This window comes from Dipodomys spectabilis, unplaced genomic scaffold, assembly GCF_019054845.1.
Source record: "Dipodomys spectabilis isolate Male_0828 unplaced genomic scaffold, ASM1905484v1 ptg000001l, whole genome shotgun sequence".
In the NCBI taxonomy this organism is placed as follows: Eukaryota; Metazoa; Chordata; class Mammalia; order Rodentia; family Heteromyidae; genus Dipodomys; species Dipodomys spectabilis.
The window spans coordinates 19,567,628-19,589,871 of record NW_024870678.1 but is presented as its reverse complement, the minus strand read 5'-3'; the positions used below and the strand labels follow the sequence as shown (position 1 = coordinate 19,589,871).

At 39.5% G+C, this 22,244-nt stretch overlaps 1 protein-coding gene across 2 annotated transcripts in view; it reads right to left on the bottom strand.

The window, feature by feature from the left end:
- The window catches only part of Enpp3 (ectonucleotide pyrophosphatase/phosphodiesterase 3), a 55,682-nt gene that overhangs the window by 14,547 nt on the left and 18,891 nt on the right, over positions 1-22,244 (bottom strand). For both annotated transcript variants that reach the window (XM_042681778.1, XM_042681858.1), the window contains exons 10-19: positions 21,050-21,115; positions 20,250-20,322; positions 15,439-15,547; positions 13,846-13,974; positions 12,506-12,537; positions 9,232-9,359; positions 5,100-5,166; positions 4,469-4,556; positions 2,241-2,419; positions 80-131 (exon numbers count right to left, since the gene is read on the bottom strand). In XM_042681778.1, the coding sequence (XP_042537712.1) occupies positions 80-131; positions 2,241-2,419; positions 4,469-4,556; positions 5,100-5,166; positions 9,232-9,359; positions 12,506-12,537; positions 13,846-13,974; positions 15,439-15,547; positions 20,250-20,322; positions 21,050-21,115 (923 nt within the window). The remainder of the gene's footprint in view (positions 1-79; positions 132-2,240; positions 2,420-4,468; positions 4,557-5,099; positions 5,167-9,231; positions 9,360-12,505; positions 12,538-13,845; positions 13,975-15,438; positions 15,548-20,249; positions 20,323-21,049; positions 21,116-22,244) is intronic.

Sequence of the window (22,244 nt, the reverse complement as noted above, 5' to 3'; positions counted from 1 at the left end):
GATAGTCTCTAGATAACACTTAACGGTCATGTGTTTTGTTTGTTCTCAATATTGAACAATACAGTTTCTACTGACTTACTTTCTTCTTGGGTGAGATTTAGCTTTTGATTCTCATGTTCCAGTTGAGTCTCCTGCAAAATAATGAGAGGGGGAGTGGAGGAAGTAAGTCAGAACGATCAATGCGGAGTAGTTAAGATTATTCCTATAATAATCACATAAAGTATTACATGACTGAACAGTGGATCCAGACTAAATTGAGTTTAAATTCCCATTCTGTCACTGCTCAGAAATGCTACTGTCCTACTCCCATACCTGTGTGTGTGTGCATGTGCGTGTGTGAGACATTCGTGTGTGTGTGTGTGTGTGTGTGTGTGTGTGTGTGTAGGAATTTGCAGAGACATAATTGGTCATGATCGAGCCTTCTGACCACAGCTGGAATGGACAATTGCATGGGAGGACAACCCCTGGGCTTCTCCAGTTCCCCAGAGGGTTCAGGTATAGATTCTTATTCAGGAAACATGGAGCTAATATCTGAGAGGCTTCAGTTCTGTTCAACTTGGAAGCGGTGCAGATGCTCATCTTGGGACTATATCTAGAGCAGCAAGAGGCCTGTTTGCAGAGGGGAGCTCTGGGTTTGCAATCAGGTCTGCCAAGCTTCTATAAGCTTGAACTGTTTACCCAACTTCTGTGTGTCCTCTTTATCTCTAGAAGGATTAACCAAGTATTCACTGCATATGACTAATGACTCATCATCCCTTTTTGGTGATGCTGGGGTTTGAACTCAGGGCATCACTCTTGATAGGCAGGCACTCTTCCTCTTGAGCCATGCCCCCAGCCTTTTTGCTTTAGTTCTTTTTCCAGATAGGATTTCACATTATTGTGCAGGCTCACCTGGACTAAGAGCCTTCTATGTATGCCTCCGTGGCTGGCAAGCATGAAATACCACAGCCAGGTTATTGGTTCTGCTGGGGTCTTGATAACTTTTTGATCAGGCTAGAGTCCAGTTGCAATCTTCCCAATCTCTGCTTCCTAGGTAGCTGGGATTTGAGCAATGAATCTCTGCACCTGACCTTTATGATTAATTTTTCATGGTGGCTCCACTCAAGTTAGCTAGAGCGGTAGGGAGAACACCTAACATCAAGGTTTGACGTTAGGTGTTACATGGTAACTTCAATGTAACATAGCAATCTCCTATCTCTACTCTGATCTTCCCTAGGGATGTATTATTATTGAGAAGTTTTACTGGAATTTTGCACTTTAAGGTCTATTTTGGTTGGATATTTCTGTATGTATGGGTGTAATCCTGTTTGGAAGACTAGGAAATATAAGGTCATTGGCTGAGATAAGAGGATTACAAATTCAAGGCAACTCTGGGCTACATACCTGCCCAAGCTTCACAGTGAGACTATCTCCAGATAACAACAGCAGCAACAACAAAACACAAGAACAATAACAGAGGCATGGTCTTCACTGACTGGGCCGATTCTTACCCATGGCAACAGCTCTACAACCACATTTCAAACTTGGCATCATAGATACCTTGAAAAACACTAGTTTTAGCTTGGTGGACTCCTGGTAACTAAGCTCAAAATTCATTCTAAATTTCCAGTGCACTTCTCCATTGACCCAAGACCTCAATCTTCCCAGGTGGACTTGGTTCTCGTAATTCGGATTCCTGTTCTAACTCCTTGCTCTTAGTGGTCTATGAGCACTACAACTTCATCTTGTAGTAACTCCCCTGGATCTGAAGTGTTGCTTCTGCTCTCAAAGCAGGAACCAATCTGCTAAAAAGACCTCCCAAATATCACCAAGTGCTGCCTTACAGAGATGCTGCACTGCTACCCAAAGAAATACTCTGCAACATCTATTCTAGTGATGGTGCCTACATCCAAGTTACAATCCCTAGCTTCTCTTCTCTAAGTATCCATGCTTGGATTCTGAACCTGCAAGCATGGTTTATGGGGAGGGGGGAAGAAATTAGAGTTCCGTGATTGCTATTTTGAATGGTCAAGATGGTTAGCTAAATGATTAATGATTCTTTCCCCAATAGTGCTTTCTAGACTACAAAGCATATGAATGTAGTTAAGCTTATAATGTATGAACTATAGTCTTACATCTGCAGAGAAAACTCATATATTTACTTAGTAAATACCCAAGGCAGAACACAAACCTGCATGTTAACTCCTGGGATATATAGCTTGTCCCTTCTCATTCCTGTGGTGCATGAAGTTGCTACTTACATTCTGAAGCACAGCACACGTGCAGTCTAGCTTGTCCATGGGCAATGGAGCAGTAAAGCCACAAACAGAAGAACTGGACACCTCTTTTGCATGAGATGGCTCATAAAAAGGCACTTTCAGAAGATGGTTTAGACTGCCGTGGGTACCATTGTTTGGTGCCGGTTGAATTCGTAGAAGATCTGTTGTTTAAACAAATCAAAGTAGCTTAGAATTGGAAAGCAACAACTCTACGTCAGAGGGAGGGGGGACAAGAAAGCAGATACCAGCTGTTTCTGATTTATGCTCTATCACAGTGCGTGTGTCCACTCCCTGACTTTCATCCCCATGGTGACTTTTATCCAGTCTCTGGATTGGAACGCACACAGGTGGACTTCTGTTATTCTAAAGAAGACATCTAGGGGCTGGGAAGGTGGCTCAGTGGTACAGCTCTTGCCTTGCATGCCTGAGGCCCTGGGTTCGATTCCTCAGCACCACATAAGCAAAAAGAAAAAAGCCGGAAGTGGCACTGTGGCTCAAGTGGTAGAGTGCTAGCCTTGAGCTGAAGAGCTGAGGGACAGTGCCCAGGCCCAGAGTTCAGGCCCCATGACCGGACCCAAAAATAAAATAAAATAAAATAAAGAAGACATCCATTGCTTACACGACCATTTTGTTCCTCAAGCATCCTTTGGTTTTCTAGCAAAAAAAAATCTATACTTTTTTGTGGGTGAGTTAGGGAAAGGGGGTACTGAGGATTGAGTCCAGGGCCTCCCACAGGCTAGACAAGAGCTCTATCACTTGAGGCATACACCCTGTCAAAAACCACAAAACAAAAAAGCAAAAGAACATCCCTCTGTTATTAATAAAAACACAGTTTCAGTTTAAGTTAAACAATTCAAAATCTTAATTAGTACATGAGGACCAAGAATTTAAGTTGATTAAGAATGCAACACATGGGCTGGGAAGGTGGCTCAGTGGTAGAGCGCTTGCTTTGCATGCATGAGGCCCTGGGTTAGATTCCTCAGCATCACATTAAAAAAAAAAAAAAAAGCCGGAAGTGGCACTGTGGCTCAAGTGGTAGAGTGCTAGCCTTGAGCTGAAGAGCTGAGGGACAGCGCCCAGGCCCAGAGTTCAGGCCCCACGACCGGACCTCCCCCCCCCCCCACAATAAAGAATGCAACATATTATTTTTTAAGTGGGTGCATTTTTGTTTCTAAGTTACATTTAATTATGACAGGACAGTAATACGATGAAGAGAAACAGCTGTGGTCGGTTTATTTCCAACTAAGGGTGAAACTGCAGCTTTTCCATGCCCGGTGGGAAGATGATCATGAATGCAATGGAAGGAGGCACTCACGTAGATGCCAAGGTAATAAATGTCTGCCCAAATGGGACATGCTTATCATCCTTCTATGCTAGAGGACTTCTCTGTATATAATTACCAAACAAACAAACAAAACATGTTTTTAGATGCATTTAACCTGCTTTGAAAAGTTGGCCGTATTTTTTTTCTAAATTTTTATTCTATTAGATTAGCATATATTAATAGAAAAGATTGATTTCCTAAGATCTAAAGATGACCATTACTGGTAAAGCAAAGATAATTCAGTCTTTGTTTTGTGTTGCTTTGTTCTGAGACAAAGTCGTACCATGTAGCCAAGGCTGGCTGCCTGGTTTTCCTAAGTGGGGGATTACAAGCATGTATTACCATGCTCAGATGGAAGAATTCACTCTTATGACTATACAATTCCAAATAATAAATCATTGTTTTCATGCCTTCCTCATTTCCTTCTTTTTTGTTAATGGGTGCTGGCATTTAAATTCAGACTCTTGCTAGGCAGGTGCTCTACTTCTTGAATTATAACCACATCCCTGTTTATTTATTTACTTTTTGCTTTAATTATTTTGGGAGTGGGGAATCTCATTGTCTTTACCCAGGGGACAGCTTCTCATTTATAGCCTCCTTCCTATGCCTACCATGTAGCTAGTTACATAGGTGCATCCTTCCCCCTCCACCTCTGCCCTACACACACCAGTGCCCAATTTATTTAGTAAGATGAGGTCTCATCAGCAATATGCTCTCAGGCTCCAACTCTGAAATAGCTGGAATTACAAGCACGAGCCACTGTCCTGGCTACTTTCTGTCATGTTAATACAGAGCATGGAGTCTTCAAGGTTCGATTTATTCTGCTCCAACTTATATCTATTGAAAGCTATCCACCATTTGCTGGTGAGTTCATGTATATACTTACCACAAAGGAGATTGTAGAGTTCAATATTCTCAAATGGTTCAACTTCAATCTTTTCTTTAAAGCTGGGGCCATGTGCCAGGAAGATAGCCTAGGTGGTGACAGTAATATTGCTAGACGACATCTGCATTCACACGTACGAGTGGGAAGAGACGTGTTTCTACACGTATCTTACTTTGGCAGGATTTCCTTTCTGACTTGAAAGTGATTTTGAAATCATTTTTTCCTGTGGTATTGCTAACCCCCATCAAGTGTAATCCACAAGGAGTTTACGTCTGTCTCTGCCTACTTCCCCAGAGCCTCACAAGCCGACAGGCTGAAAGGACGCAAGCAACAGCGGATAACTTGTATCAGCACAATTCCATATCTAAACACTATGTCTTAGAAATCCATCTTTTCACATTCTTTTCATGTCACTGCTCAAATATGTTAATGTATGAAAAAATGAAGATTTATTTAAGCATCAATATTTTGCACCGCTTCTTCATCCCCATATTTCTTCAACATCTCTCTCCATTCTTTTGAGATAAAGTACTTTGATTATACTTAATTGATGAGAATTTATACTATTTGTAATGGATATAATTAATTTTTTCTATTGTAAGCTACAAGTATGGAACATAGACCACATTACCTCCATGCTCTTAAAGTCATTGTTATAACCGTGGTTGCCTCCTCCACAGTACGAACTTGATTTACTCCTATAACAAAAGGTTATATTACACTCAGACCAATGTGGTAATATGAGGCTTCATAGTAAATAATAATGGACTTTGTCGGTTGTGGGGCTTGACCTCTGGGCCTTGGCGCTGTCCCTGAGCTCTTCAGATCAAGGCAAGTGTTCTACCACTTGAGCCACAGCACCACTTCCAATAATAATGGACTTTGATGGACTTTCTCCATCAACAAAATAAATGTTCATTTTTGTGCTCAAGTTCCTAGCTATAGAGAAATAAATAGAATGGGAAGTCAAAAGTCAAAGAAAAGGAGAATTCTAGGTTCTATAAATAGAACTCTCCAACTGGAGATAAGTCTCAAAATCTCTATGGGAAGCTGGGATGTTCATTGATGAAAGAAAAGAGGTTTTGAACTAAGACTTTAGTAGAATTTTCTATAATTGGTATTCTGTTTTCAGAAAAAAAATGAGTACATTTTGCACTCCTATCTTCTAACCTAGTTCAATTAAAATACAACAGTAAATATTGCAAAGATGTTGATCAGCAGCAAAAATATGAAAATTCCATCTGCAAATGTTTTATTTCCTAATGTTTCCCACGAGAAAACTTAAAAAAAATCTGTTCTTCCAATTGCTCATATTCTTGCCTTCCAACCATTAATTGGATTCTAGAAATTACCAATAACAAAAAAAATATAGCAGCCATTTGGAGATGAGTTGATTTTATCGATTGTATTTCAGTTCCAGGTACAATAACGAAACTTTCTGGAACAAATTCCCTGTCATCTTTATGCTGTCTAATGAACACGTCTGAAATTGAGGCTGATTTTCTTCACCACAACTAGGTAATTACACTGGTAATGATGAACAAGACATGTCCATTGACGCCCAAGCAGTTGCCAAGGCCTATCTGTGAAATCTCCTTCCTGGGGGTGCTTCCTTCCCTCTTCTGTCATGTAAGGCAAGATCTACACCCTCATCGCCTCTGCCCTGAAGAAGCTCCCTAATGATCATCCTGCTTTCCAAATTTCAGGATCTTCCCACAAAAGCATACACCTCTCTTTTGTACATTGTTAACAACTGATGGAAATGCAAACACATCTTTTAATGAGGACACATTTGGAACCCAAATATGAAAAAGCAAGACCATCCTGGAAAATCTGGGTCATAAGTTAATCAATCGTACTTTGCTGGTGAAGTTCAATGTAATGAATCGCACTATGCACAAAGCTACATAGCCTGGCTTGGGGCTGTCACTACACCAGTGTTCATGTGTTTTATTATTTCCCAATAATATTACATAAAATGATACCACAAGATAAAAACGATATACGTTTCTAGCAAGTCTATCACTAGACTATTCTGCTCCATAGAGTAGCAAAACAAGCTCTCTGAAATGTCATTTTCACTCTGTTTGAAGAAAGCCATCTAATCTCTTCCTTTCTTCAATCTCAAAGTCTTACTACTTATACATGATAAGTGGCATTAATGCACAGAGGTTTCATTCCCTAGCCACTCCAGCAACTGGCCAATGCAACTGATTGCTGGGAACTAGTTTCCTCTGGGAACCTGCCTCCACCCTTTCTTCCTGAAGAATAACCAGCTGCTCTGGGCAGCTCTACAGAAAGATCTAAGCAAGAATCTGAAATAATCCAGTCTCTAACAAGACTTGACAAGCAGATGGTACCTTCTAGTGGAAAATGAATCTTCTTCCTTCTGATGACAAATTCTACATGGGGGCTGGTGAACTGATGGAGAACTCAGTTTCTACCCCCTTACCTTCTTGGCTGTGTATCTTGAACTGTACACAGACTGCATGAGGTAGGGCCTTTGTCTTAACTATAGTATATCTTTAGATCCCAGGACAGAACCAACCCCCACCAGGAAGCCTTCTCTGATGATCCCCGACATCAGCGTGAGATGTCATCTGTTTGTTTCTTCCAATCTTGTACTTGTTTCTGGCACAGTGATTAGCACCCCAGGCCCTGACTGTCTGTCTGCCTTCCTTTCCACCTGGGGGAAAATTGTCAGGGCAGAATGGTGGCTGTCATTTCTAGTTATATCAGTTAAGCTGCTATTCCAAGATAAAACTGCTATTCCAAAATAAAAAGTTGTTATTCATGCTCTCTTTTTTTAATAAAGCACTGAAATATTCTTCAATTAGAGTTTCAAATAATTGGGTTTACCAAAAATAATGAAATCTCACAAATTTTAGGAAAACTGAGGCTGAGGAGGATACAGATTCCACAATTGGGTTGCAAACAGGTAGCTTGGGGCTGGGAAGGTGGCTCAGTGGTAGAGTGCTTGCCTTGCATGCATGAGGCCCTGGGTGCGATTCTTCAGCACCACATCAGCAGAAAAAGCCAGAAGTGGTGCTGTGGCTCAGCGCTAGCCTTGAGCTGAAGAGCTGAGGGACAGTGCCCAGGCCCAGAGTTCAGGCCCCACGACTGACAAAAAAACAAAACAAAAACAAGTAGCTTGAGATTCATGTTTTCAGAGTAGAGAATCAAATGTACCTAGAAATAAATCAGATGAACACTTGCTCTCTTGTGAAGGGTTTGACACTGGGGATCACTGTGCGATGCTTATAGATGGCATGGTAGCTGAACTCTTCTTCCATACCCCTTTCTCATTCTATACTAGGGCCTGCTGACTTCTAATTTGCCCTTAACAGTGAAGATTTAGAAGATGTACCCCCCTTTAGATACAAATTTATTTTCATACTATGCACCTAACTTAATAAATGCTTAATTTTATTTTAGGAATATACATTTAGAAAATGTTATCCAGAGTGAGCCACAGTATGGTGGCTGAGAGTACAAGGACTTAAAAACTTTGGACCCATATTAACATCCTCCCTCTCCCTCTCTCCCTCTCTCCCTCTCTCCCTCTCTCCCTCTCCCCCCTACCTCCCTCTACCCCCCCTACCCTCCTACCCCCCTTCCTCCCTCTCCCTCTCCCTCTCCCTCTCCCTCTCCCTCTCCCTCCTCTGCCCCCCCCCTCTCTCTCTCCAGGACAGAGGGCAGTGTCATCTAGTGACCAATTGTGGAAATACATACCATAGCTGAGCACTGCATTGGATTATTTTAAACAGGTTCTGCCAAATCTCTAGTTTTTCATACACACACACACACACACACACACACACACACAACACACACACACACGCATGCACACACACATGCACACATACACACAGACACACACACACACTGAAGCCCAACTCGCTTGTCCTATCTCATCTTTTCTTTCTTTACCAAATATATAATTTTAGCCACCGTATTCCCATTGTGCCTAGCACCTCTTGTCATTAAGTTGTGTACATATAAAGGAGATCAGGAAAATATATGGTCCTGGTATCACTGATACAAATGTGGAAAAATATTGGAATAAAATACAAAAGGAGAAAGCACTAATTTAGCTACCATAATATGTATATGTATTTTTCCCCAGCTTAGTGTCACTCTTCTCCACTGGATTTACCATTTTTAGGGAAGAAATTGTGTCTCTATTAGAATTTTGTTGTTGTTGTTGGATCCATGAAGACACTCATTATCTGAGATAGAGTTATCCAGGATGGTCTTACTTTGTTTTCATTGTCTTATTTCAATCTTGCAAATGCTTAGTGATCAGCACAGATTATAAATAGAAAAAAAGTGATAGTGGTTACAACTAATTGGTTTTAAAAAAAACCTCTTTTGTGAAAAAAAGGAAGATGACAAAGATCTTAAAAAGCAATTTAGTCACTCACTCACTCCCAGCCTGGGAAAGGAAAACTGGTGTCACCCTTATTCTATCTCTTGCCTTAGGAGACGGTGGTCAGGTAGCAGCGTGATGCTACATCTCTGGATCTGTGGCTAGAACTGTCTCCACCTTCTTTTCCATTCTCATCTTTACTGTGATGGTTAGGATGCTATGACCATGACTAAGAGAAACAATTTCAAATGCAGAAGTGCTTGAAAGCATGGACAATAACAAGGAGATATCAATAGTCAGGAAAATTCTTACGATCATAACACCAGATAAGGTTAAATACATCTAAAATGCAAGATAATTGTCTCTGGTATTATAAGTAAATAGACACACAGACCTTGTAGCCAGCCACTGTCGATCAACCATCAAATGAACTTTGTCAATTCTGACATTTTTGGCATAGTGTAGTCGTTTGGGCAAATGAGGAGTCAGATAGGGTTTGAAATGCTGGTTGGGTTTTCGGCACTGAAAAGGTGATAAACATTTCTCCCATGAAACATAAGATATGCAAACTAGTTAACAATTTCCATCCTCTAAGAACATTTCTTAAATACTTATTAAAGAAGATTTAAACTCAATTAAATGGGGATATTAAACTTGTTGTCAACATGGCTGATACTATTATATTATTATACTGCTTTTATTCTTATAAGAATAAATCAGGTTGATATTAAAATTTATTCAAATTATTATTTGGTATTGGATATTTAAAATTAATATTCCTGGGTAAGTGTCTTAAGCCACAATAAATTCCTCCTCTTTTTTGACAGAAAATAAATGTCTACAACTTTTGAATCTAAGTTATATATAGAAAACATAACAGATTGAAGACAATGGCAAAAATGAAAACTCAGTTTAACTGAAACCAAATGCCTTGTCATAGATTCATTTTACCTTTTAAATGTCATTTGCTTACATCAATTTAACAGCTATTGTCTCTCTATCTGTAAAATGTTCATGGATTCTTGACAAATGAAAGCACATCTTATAAAACTTCTTTGCTATTTTGAAACAGCAACATATGCAAATCACATTGCTGTGTAGTCATGCAAAAAGTGAAGAAATAAGATATAACTCATAATTTTTAATCTCATGATCTTGAAGAATGAGGGGGTAAAATCATGTAAGAATATCAAGAAATAAAATCTCTTCAATTTCCTTATTTCTCATGTATTTCAAAGCACAATATCTCATCTATATTAACAAATCTGTGTCATTATCTCATATTCAATTTAGATGAGAAAAAAGAAAAACTATAAAATACAACTTACAGAAATAAAATGTAGAAGAAATATAGCAAATGGGAGAGTCAGGAGAGATTAGAAAATGAAACAAGACAGAGAAAAATATTGGCCATCCACACACTTCTGCCCATCTTCCTCTTGCCTGTTTTGCTGTCTTTTCCAGGTTATGTCATCATTGTTTCCTTAGTAAGCTAATAGTCCAGTGACTCTTAGGCAGGTATAGAATAGCAGGTGCTGACTGCCAGCTTCCCAAAAGAGGTACAAGTAAAGGACATGCCTCCAAGGACAACTGATCTTTTGATTAGTCTCACTGTCCCCTGGGCTGTTGCTAGAACTGGTCCAGTGGAAACTGCGGGCACGTGCCAGTTTCTGAAGAAGTACATGGTTATTCTTTGTTTTTTCTTTTTGCTGGTGTTGGAACTTGAACTCAGGGCCTGGACTCTGCCCCTGAGCCTCTCTGTGCTCAAGGCTAGTCTATCACCTGAGCCACAGCATCCTTTCTAGCTTTTTCTGTTTATATGGTACTGAGGAATCAAACCCAGGGCTTCATGCATGCTAGACAAGCACTCTACTACTAAGCCACATTCCCAGCCCCATACATAGTTACTCTTTAGAAGTGACCGTTTGAGAAACAGGCACCAGAGTTAAGACAATAAAGTTAGTGTGGATGTGAGTTGCCAGTTCATCTTATGTTGAGCTGTCCATTGTGGGCCATCAGAATAGCACCACCCCATGGACCGTTTTCCTGACTTTTCCTTGATGAAATTGTAGTTCCTTTCTATATGTCCTTGACCACTAGTCTTACAAGAGATGGATGTCCTCACCAACTGGGCTTCAGCTACATAGAGAGCATGAAGGGACAGACAAAAAAGAATTCAACAGCTTCATCACAAGTGGAAGCAAATGTTATACAATTTGGGCTTTCTAAACAGTAATTATTAGTGTAACTATATGCATTTAAAAACTGTAAACAATGCAAATTGCATATTGATATCTCGTCATGCAAAAACAAGATGGGGAAATGAGAAATAGCAGTTAAAGAAACTTTCTTATAACCTCTTTCAGAAATGTGGGGAAAATTCCCACAGGTAGATTTTTAGAGTCCATGTTGAAAATTCGGTACTATCCTTTCACGTAGCATAAACACTGAATGCACAAATTCACCAGTAGGGGACGACATCGTCTATCACTTTACTCAAGACCTGTATATTAGTGAAAAGAGTAAGATAACATTCTCAAGATCCCGGAGCTAAAGATTACCAAGTGTTTCTCTCTCTAATCACTCCCACTGCATCCTTTCTGGCTTTTTAAATAGCCTCATATCACTATACTTAAATAAATTTAATTTCATTCTAAGCAATGACATACTCATGGATCCCACATAGTTAAGTATATATTTGTGACTGTGTTTTGAACACATATTTAAACTACTAGGTAAAGGTCTGAATATGAGCTCAGTGGTTGCATGCATGAAGCCAGACACAACCACGATAAAACAAAACCTATCACAAGAGAACATTTTAGGCCTTTCTGACAAAGTAATGAACCCTACTTTGAAAATGTTGCTTTAATGTATCTGGAATTTTCTCTTCTCATTTCTGTAATAGCCAGGATTAAGAACCAATAAGAAATAACTGTGCTTATATTAAGAAGATAATAGGATTTTTTTCTGCAAAAGGATAGGGTTCTTTGCTATTATAGATATCTAGTCACACAAAACTGGAGGAGAGCTAGAGGCTCACTGGCACAGCCTTAGGAGTTACATCAGTTCTTTCCATGAAAACGGAGAATTTATGCCATTGTGACCCTCAACTTATTTCCTGTAGTGGTGTCAACTCCAAGATGAAAACAACTGAGATAAAAGCAAGTAACATGTATGGTGATGGAGAATAAAAATTAAATTAGAAACTGGGTGTGGTAGCACACACCTTTAATCCCAGCTATAAGAATGAGGCAGAATGAGATGTACAAGACATTATGTTAAAAAATGAACTTTACAACTTTGGCCAGAGTGGGGGGGGGGCGGGTAAGGGGGAAAAGAGGAGGGAAGGAGGAAGACGGGAAGGGATAGGAAGAGGAAACAAAGGAGGAGGCTACAATGCTTGATAAGAAATGTATTCATTATCTTGCCCATGTAATTGTAACCCCTCTGTACAGTTTTTTCACAATAAAAAAAAGAGAGAAAAAAAAGAATGAGGCAGGAAGAGGGTTCCAGGCTAACCTGGGCTTCTAACTGAATTCCCATCTCGGTCTCCCTACGCAAACACACAGACACACATATGCCCAAATCACAAGCAGCTCAAATTCAGAAATATATAAATAAGGTCACTGTAGTAGCTCTATGTATTAAGGAGACTGTATACTTACACTGAGGTTCCTAACGATTTCTTCAGAATTAACTGTTTCAGAAGAAAAAACAAATCACATTACATGCTTAATAACTGCAAAAAAAGTGAGCAGCTCACTAACTTTGCATGTGTATTTATGAATAGCTATGATTTGGTAAGATTAAATTAAAAATGATTTCAAGCAAAATGATTTCTTACTCTACCGTTTAAAAATACAATAGTAGCCGTGTGCTAATAGATTCGTGCCTATAATTCTAGCTATCAGGAAGTTGAGATCTGGAGAATCAGGGTTTGAACCAGCCTGTGGGGGGAGGGGGGAGGTCCGTAAAACTCCATTTCCAATTAATCAGCAAATATCCAGGTTGGAGGCAAGGCACAAGTGGTAGAGCACTAGCCAGGAGCAAGCAAGTCCTGGAAGCCTTTAGTTTTAAACAAAAATTGCCTCCGTATTTTTTCAATGGACTCATCTGTTTAATATAGGGAAATAACATTTTGTCACTAATAGGCACCATAAAATGTAAGCACAGGGCTGGGAAGGTGGCTCAGTGGTAGAGCGCTTGCCTTGCATGCCTGAGGCCCTGGGTTCAATTCCTCAGCACCACATAAGCAAAAAGAAAAAAGAAAAAAGCCAGAAGTGATGCTGTGGCTCAAGTGGTATAGAGCGCTAGCCTTGAGCTGAAGAGCTGAGGGACAGGCCCAGAGTTCAGGCCCCACGACCAGACCCCCCGCCCCCCCCAAAAAAAAAAAAAGAAAAGAAAAGAAAAAGAAAAGTGGCTGTGTTTTGGTCTCCCTGTTTGTATATAGTGCAGCAAAGGTCTTGGTATTTTCATTATGTACTTGTGAAGAGATCCAAATGACGAGAGAGGCAGATAAATTTGCATTCTTATGTTTAAGTAAGGTGTACCTCTCACAGTATAAATCACATCCCCAAAGTAGCCAATAATCTTACTGCATGATGTACTGTATAATCAACTGTTTAATCGTATAAATAGAATGTAAATGTATCCCTGAACGCTGTGTTCTAGTGTCTCAAGATTCTTTTATAGCACCAATCTCTTCACCGGGCTGTTGTTATGATGTCCTTGTCACGGAACATGGTTAGTGACAGGAAGATAAACCTGGATGTTACTGTAAACCACAACATTTTTTTGAATGAAAGAAAAAAATGAAGTAACCCATCAATATAAGATATTACAATAGACTAAAAACTAAAGACTATCCTGAAATGTTAGCATTCCTCACTTGCTTCTATTTGACTTTCCACCAAAAGTCACAGGGGCCTATTCATCCTGGGCACTCTGGTTATGATACACATCCATCTCTACCTCTCTCCTTCCTCAGCTGGCTCTTCACACTTACAGGTAAAGAAGTCCTCAGGCACCTTCTGACTCCTGATGCGAGGGGCAGGCCCTTGGTACATATAGAAGTTTATTCGGGGAAAATAATCAGTCATATATTCCACCTTCTCACAGTACGTCTGGTCCATCCCTAAATTTGAAAAGGTCCATTAAATATGCATATGGTTTTCTCCACTAGATCTGTTCAGACTTACACACATTCATGTATTTATATACATTAACAAACACAGATGTGATGTTAGTAAATGTATGAAACAATGCAGGACATCAACAAACACCCTTCAACTGCCTGTCTGCATCAAATAGGAGATACTTACGCTACAGATCTCAAAGCTTCACTGAGAACATATACAATTATTCTACTACTTTACTGCCACTCTCGGTGGCAGAACTTGAAAACTGACAGTCAAAGAAACAGGGAAGAATAATAAACACATATGTTCAACATTAAAAAAAAAAAAACTCTGTAGGCTAATTAAATCTTTTTATGTCTGATTTATCTGGAAGACAATACAGTCCATTTTTAATCAAAATAGCAACATGTATCTTTTTAAAACTAAAGCTTAAAAATATTTGTTTTTAAAATTACATTATTTAAACATGCATAACCAATACGTGGTCCAAAATGGTTTGTTAGCTGAGTCTTTTTATTGTCAGATTCTTCTGACCGCATGCACATTTTTGTTTCTTTATATATTTACTTATTTATTTATGTTGGGACAAGATCTTGCTATGGAGCCCTGACTGGCTACAGACCAAAGCTCTCCTAGCTCAGCTCTCTTCTGCTCACCCTTGCTGTCTTGTTCTTTCACAGATTTGGAGGTCAGCTTCCTTGAGGGGACAGCCTGATCATGCTGGCTAGAAAAAAAATGCAAGTCTGTCTCACTTATTTCTCAACACTCCAAACCTAGAAAACTCAGTATCAATGAAGCACTTATAGATGGGTATTAGTGGAGGGCCTGGGGCTCTAGCTCAGTGGTAGAGTGCCCGTCTAGTATGCTTGAGGCCCTGGGTTCTACTCCAACACTGCACAAAGGAAAAGGCTGTTCATGGCATGGTAGGGGAGGCTGCTACTTTATTTATTTCAATTCTCAGGTTAATCCTAAACAGAAAAATATGAGGGGAGACAGACTTCGAAAACAAAAAGCTATGATTAAATGCACATGTATTCACATGATTTTAAATACACAGAGCCTGGTAAAACTGGAAAATATCATAAAGTACAGTCATTCTGTACATAAATATCATAAAACTAGTCAATCTACAATATCATGAAGTCCAGTCAATACACATGAAGCTGAAAAAGCCTGAAAAGTACTTTCTAGATTGAATACCAAACAAAACATGTTCCCATTGAGTACAATAGCTCCGTTTTACTGAGGATAAGGTACACGGAAAGAGTTTCAGAAGTATTAAGTAACTAGAAATTTTAATTTAGTCTTTTTTTCATCATCTACCAAAAATTTTATTCTTTACTTCTTCAAGAATCTCTAGATCTGGAAATATAGACTCCAAAATAGTTTTCTGTGATTTCCCGAAGTGACAAAATGTACACAATGATAAAATATGATTTTAATTTTTAAAGAAAGCATACCATGGTCGGTCAACAGGATGATATTGACACAGTTGTGTAAGTTCCGCTGTTTGAGGCCCTCCATCAACATTCCAAAGGCATTATCTACCGACTCTAAGGCTTTAATTACCTTTAAAAGCCAGAATAAGATTGTCTTTGTAAGGTGTTTTAATTAGCCAAATCACTACACTGTCAAGTAAAAATTAAATACATTTCCTTCTCTAAAATTTGTCAGGTTTTGAAATAAAACATCAGAGCCCAGCACCTCTCTTAACTACATTTATCAAGTACCAATTCCCCACATTTCTATAAGAAAAAAAAACTGAACTGAACCATGTTTCTTATGAAAGAAGACTGTTTATGTAAGGTCTGCACAGGGACACCTCCTTCCCTCTTGGCTAAGTTTCTGCCCAGTATCTCTTACCCAGGTAACTGGCAGACCTGGAAGCAGTCACCTACCCCTCCTGCTAGGTCACATCCTGGGCCACCTCTGGTCACATGCCTCCTACCTGACCTTAGCAGGGTCCCTGACCCTGAGGTCACATCCAGATCCAGTGTGGCCACACCTTTCCTCCACCTGGCTACACCTCTTCCTGTCCCTGGCCTAGATAAGTCCTGGCCCAGGAAACAATGCTGGACATCAACAAACAGTGCTCAAGTCTAAGTGTTGAGGAGGGGAGACCCAGCCATTTTCAGGAGAATAAAAGTGTTGCCTCCATTTGGAAAGGTCACCTTGGTGATCTGGGAGTTAAAGAAGCAGCATACTCTATGGCGTAATAATGCTACCGTAGACATTTTTCCTAAGTAAATACTTAGCATACAAACGGAGATTACACGCAAAGATATTCATCACATCACATCATTGATTTATCATTTAAATCTCAGGAACTATAAAATATGGCATATATTTTTTAAATGTATAATATATAGCCCTTTATTTTTGTATGAGAGTATGGTGAATGTATGCTGGATGGAGTATTTATAAGGCATAGGAAGAAGCTCACAACCCAATGTTAAATATTAACAAATGAAAACTCAACTATGTACACACTATAAATATTGAATGCTCCCATCTTAATATAGTTAAATATATTGGCCATTTCTGAGTAAATGTACATGCATAGAGCAATAAAAGACAATATGCCCAGGTACCATTGACTGTAGTTGTCTAATGAGTACATTCGAGTTAATTTTTATTCCAGCATTTATACTGTATTCTTTCTTTAACATTTTTCTTTTTAATACTTTTTCCTTTAACATTTGCCACATTATCAATACAGTACATTGTACTGACCCAAAGTTTAAGTGAATTTCACTGATAGAACTTTTCAGATTTTTTTTCAACAGCAATGAATTGGAGAGGAGGGGATGTTTAATCTCTCATGCTACTACCATCATTTTTTTTGTCTTTTTTTTTTTCTTCTTTTGAAGAATAATTCTACAAGCCAGGTAGAGTTAAGAATGTTAGTGCATCATCTTTAATTCCTGACCTCATTATAAATAAGGAAAAGAGAAACCTTAAACTCAACCCAGGCTCTACCTCGTGCTAAATCCATCACCTACTTGAAGGTGCTTTAGTCTTAGGAGTCACTCTGCATTCCTCTGGCTCATCACTGACTGTCAGGCTTCATGCCTGTTTTTATGCACGCTGCTCCCTTGCACAAAGTTATCCAGTTCCCTTCTCCAAACACACTGAGAGCCCCTCTCATTTGACTTTTCCCAGCACCTTCCACTGGTATATATCATCCTGTCCATGTGCGTGGCGTCACATGTATGGTGCCACGTGCATGTGTGTGGTGTCATGTGTGTGCCAATATGTGTATGACGTCATGTGTATATGTCTCCTACAGTTACCATGTGCTCCTGCACGGAAGGGACTGAACAACCTAACCCATCACATGTCCTGTAACGCTGGAGTCTTTCATGAAGCACACACTCCACGGAAGGAAAGAACAAACAGATTTGGGATGGAAAGCTAATGAGCACGGATAGAATGTTTACAGCAGTGGGCAAACAAAGTTTGAGTTGAGGTTGTTCGTTAGAAAGCTCGGCTTTTTGTTTGCCTAGAATGCACGAGATCCTGGGTTTGATCCCCAGCACAAGGGTAAGAGTTCATGGAGGGGAGAAAGGAAAAAGAAAATGAAAAGAGAAAAGACAGGAAATTGCCTCTTTTCGTGGAATCCTGACAAGTTGCTTTCACAGAGGACAGGAGACCTCCGACCGCCCGGGTCCAAGGAGTGCAGCATAATGCTCCCGGGGGAGATCTCAGCTTTGGAGACAGAAATCTCATGTAAAACGGAATGCAAGGCTGCAGAGAGGAGCCGGCTCCTGGGAGTTCTACACAGCACTGCTACAATCTGCTTTCCAGAATACTCCATACCCTCCGAGATGCAGGAAGATGCAGGACATAGACTTCTCCACATCAGAGTTCCTCAGAGCTCCGAATCTTTACCACCATGCATGCGAGCATGACCAACATTTAAGCCAATCCGGCCTTCATTGTCTTTTCTGAACTTTTCCAACTCCTCATTCCATGGAATATGTGACAATTCCTTCATCAATAATGAGCCACAGTTGAACAGTACTGGAGTATGGAAGCGTTTATTTTAAATTATTCAAGTTCACAATAAGATTAATTTTTTTAAAAAATTAAAAATTAATAAATAAATGTGAAATCCTTAAGGAAAAAGTCACCCATTGGATATAAAACACATGGATTCCCTCTTCAAAAAATAATAAAATTAAAATAACTCAGGTCCAGCCAGGACATTCTGTGACTACTACACCTTTAATATTAGATAATCATTGGAACACATTTGTTGTTAAGAAGTTCCTGAATACTAACATCTCAGGAAATGAGAATCATGAGGAGTGAGGTTCTAGGCTATCCTAGGCAAAAAAAGTTCACAAGACCACATGTGAACATAGGACAGAGAAAGCATACAGAGGGGCTTGTAGTCCAAACAACTCTGACCAAAAACATGAGACTATCTCAAGAAAGAAAGAAAGAAAGAAAGAAAGAAAGAAAGAAAGAAAGAAAGAAAGAAAGAAAGAAAGAAAGAAAGAAAGAAAGAAAGAAAGAAAGAAAAAAAGAAAGAAAGGAAGGAAGGAAGGAAGGAGAGAGGGAAGGAAGGAGGGAAGGAAGGAGGGAGGGAAGAAAGGAGGAGAGGAAGGAAGGAAGGAAGGAGGGAAGAAAAAAAGGAGAGGAAGGAAGGAAGGAAGGAGGGAAGAAAAAAAGGAGAGGAAGGAAGGAAGGAAGGAGGGAAGAAAAAAGGAGAGGAAGGAAGGAAGGAGGGAAGTAAAAAAGGAGAGGAAGGAAGGAAGGAAGGAAGGAAGGAAGGAAGGAAGGAAGGAAGGAAGGAAGGAAGGAAGGAAGGAAGGAAGGATGCTGGGCATGGGTGGCTCATGCCTGTAATCCTAGCTACTCGCTAGCCTGGGCAGGAAAGTCCATGAGACTCTTATCTCTAATTAACCACCAGAAAATCAGAAGTGGTGCTGTGGCTCAAGTGGTAGAGCTCTAGCCTTGAGCTGAAGAGCTGAGGGACAGTGCCCAGGCCTATAGTTCAAGCCCTATGACCCAGAACAAAAAGAGCTGGAGGCATGGCTTAAGTGTAGGTGCCTGATTCCAAACCTCAGCACCACCTAAAAGGAAAAAAAGAAAAAGAAAAAAAGAAAAGAAAAGTTCTTGGCAGAGCGTGGTAGCACAAATCTATAATCCCAGCTATTGGAAGAGGGGAGCAGGAAGGTCATGAGTTGGCTACATAGTGAGACTTCGTCTTAAAAAAATTTAAATAAACACATAAGTCAAAAGCTCTTGCCTTCACTATATTTCAAATGCTGCTCCACCATCTGCATTTCAACACTCTACTATCACTATTTCATAAAGCTACGCAAGATATAAAATGCCACAAGAACTTTCCCACTAAAACATTATTCAAACTATCAAATTTTTGGTAGCTGAAACATTTTAACCTGAAAGGCCTATGCTCACCAATACTACTATACATCAACTCTGTCTCTTTTATTCTTTCTCCTTTATTCCTTTCCTCAACAGCTTGCGTATCATCTTCTTCATGAGTCGGCATGCCTGACAGAATATTAGGCCCACAGAAACTGCCCTGAGGAGGCTCTGAAGAGTAGAGAGAAGAGAGTTTTTAGGACAGAGGGTTGAAACCCAGGACTTGTGCCTGGTAGGCAAGCACTCTATAACTTGAGCCACACCCTCAGCCCAATTGTTTGTATTTTGTTTTTGAGATAGAGGCTGACTAACTTTACCTGGGCTGGCCTCTAATTTGTGATCCTCCTGTCTCTGTCTCCTGAGTAGTTGGGATTACAAGTGGAAATTCCATGCCAGTCTAAAAGAAGGGTTTTAAGATCTGAAAAGACTAGAGCATGTTTCACCTTGGCTAGTGGGTAAAAACAAGCTAAAATAGCCTTTGTGCTTTATATGTCATTAACTGAATGCTGTGTTGTTATTTGGGATGTCAAGGGGAGGGGAGGAGGTAAATGAGGGAGCAAAGGCTGGTGAATACACACTACATTGGCAAATATAATCCCTAACTTTGATGTTTTCATGATATGAAATGACAGTATCACCTCAAGATCATAAGTAAATTTTTATCAAAAGATTCAAGATGTGGTTAATAAGGCAGTTATTCCTTCCTAGATTCGTAACTCTTTTGTGATTACAAAAGCAGAGATCCTGTTTAGAATTTTAGTTATTTTGATCTTCTCATGCATTTGTGGACTACATTTCTGTTTAGGAGAAACAAAATAATAGTTTTTATTTGGGCTAGATGATGTCCCACTTGTTAAAAAAAAATAAAACTTACTCTAGCACTGACTGGTCCACTTTTATGTCCTGCAGAATCAGGCTCTTCCACGTATATGGTATAAAAATTGGGTCTAGGGTAAAATTGAAACAGAGAAAGACATTAATAATTTGGAGGCGATCTACAGGCTGCATTTGGGTTTTGTTTTTGTTTTTATCTAGAACCTATTAGCTATTGCCATCTCTTTCTCCCTAGCTTTCATCTTGTCACTATCAGATGGTTAAACTTGACCCCACCAAAGATGTGTCTCCTAACACAAAGTAGATAAGATGCCACCCAGATATGAACATTGGCACACTTCAGTTGTGAAAGTCTTTTTTGTCTGTACAGTGAAGAGCTCTTTTAGTATGCCCTAAGTCTTTGTATTGCCTAATTCTTAATTTTCTCTTGACTCGGTGTTGCCTTACTTATGTTTTCAGACAGAAGGTTTCTGTGGTACTATTCGTCTGGTACTCTCTTTGAGGATGTTCTGACTCCTTCCTGTTGCCATGGCCATGTGCCAATATCACCAGCTCCCAGAGTCACTCCTGAGAAGTAAGCATTAAACCCACTTTACTTTCTGCCATACCTCTTATCTGCTCCACATCTACCTCTCTTCTCTTGTTCTGGCTCTGTCTCTATTATGAATGGTGCTAACTAGCAAGAGCACCAATTCTTGATTCTTGAAAAATGCCCACAGAAAGATAATGCCAATGTGTTTGTTTGTTTGTTTTTCAAAAATGGTCACTGCTGATAAAGGATTTCAGTGATTACTCTCATTTCTCTACCTATGCCAGCACATTTTTGACCCCAGATATTACCTTTCAGCTTTTGGAAGGTCCAGCCACTTTAACAGTGTTGAGATCCTCTTTTCATATGGGACAGAACTGGGGGCAAAATTAAAAATGATTTTTAAAAGTGAATTAAATAAACCATAATTACTAAAATTCTCTCTGGAAGTTAGGTCACCATCTTCAGATAGCAATGTATTATCAACTTACTGCAAAAAAATTCAGAATATTCAAAGGGTATAATACTCTTTTCAGTATTTATTAAACAAATATAATTTCAGCACTATATTGTAAATTCCTTTTGCTCTATTTCTTCCTCAGTTTTTCTTTCCTTTAGTTTTCCCCAGTTAAAATAATAAGCTACTAATTGTCATCCTTTCATCCTATAGATCTTGGTAGAGAGATAGATGATAAATGTATAGAAGATGATAGATAATAGATGGATGATAGAAAGATAGACAGATAGATAGCTAGAATATCCATTGCCAGATACTAGTTGTTCATTTGAAATAGAATGTATCATTGAACAAACCAAAAACTACATTTCAGTAGAAGAAAACAAAATATAATAGACCTACTACCTAAATTCTACAATACATTAAAAGGTAACAAATGCTAAGGAAAATAGAAAAACTCAAGTAAGGTACCCTGAGAAACAGGTAAATTCTAAATCTTAGTGTTTGAGAGAGGGTGATACTGAAGATATATTTGTGCAGCAGCTTGAAATGGATGAAAGAGGAGGCATTTGGGTCTATGGAAAGAAGCACCTCATGCAGAGAAAACAACAGAAACAAGTCTGGTTTGCTGAGGCCCGCAAAGAGGTTCAAAGTGCAATAAGGAGGAAAAGATGGAGGCCAATCTGAGAGATAGAGAAGGATGGGTATCATCCCCTGCAAGGCCTTCTAGGCTTTTCCTCTGGCTGACCTAGGAAACCACTGATCTCTTTTGTATTCAACAGTGTATCAGGGCTGTCTCTCTTTCACGAGTGCTCTCCATGCTTCCTTAGAAGGGGGCACATTAGGAATAACAGGCAGAGTACGCAGACTGGAAGTCATTGAAATCTGTACAAAATTAGTGCTGTGACTGGACTTGCATTTTAAAGGAATCCTCTTAGCTAGTTGGCAAAGAACAGGTTACAGGGGACAGGAAGGAAGCAAAGGGATGGGGAAAGAGGCAGCTTCAGTAATCCAAGCAAGAGATGGCAGCTTCTATCAGATTGGGCATG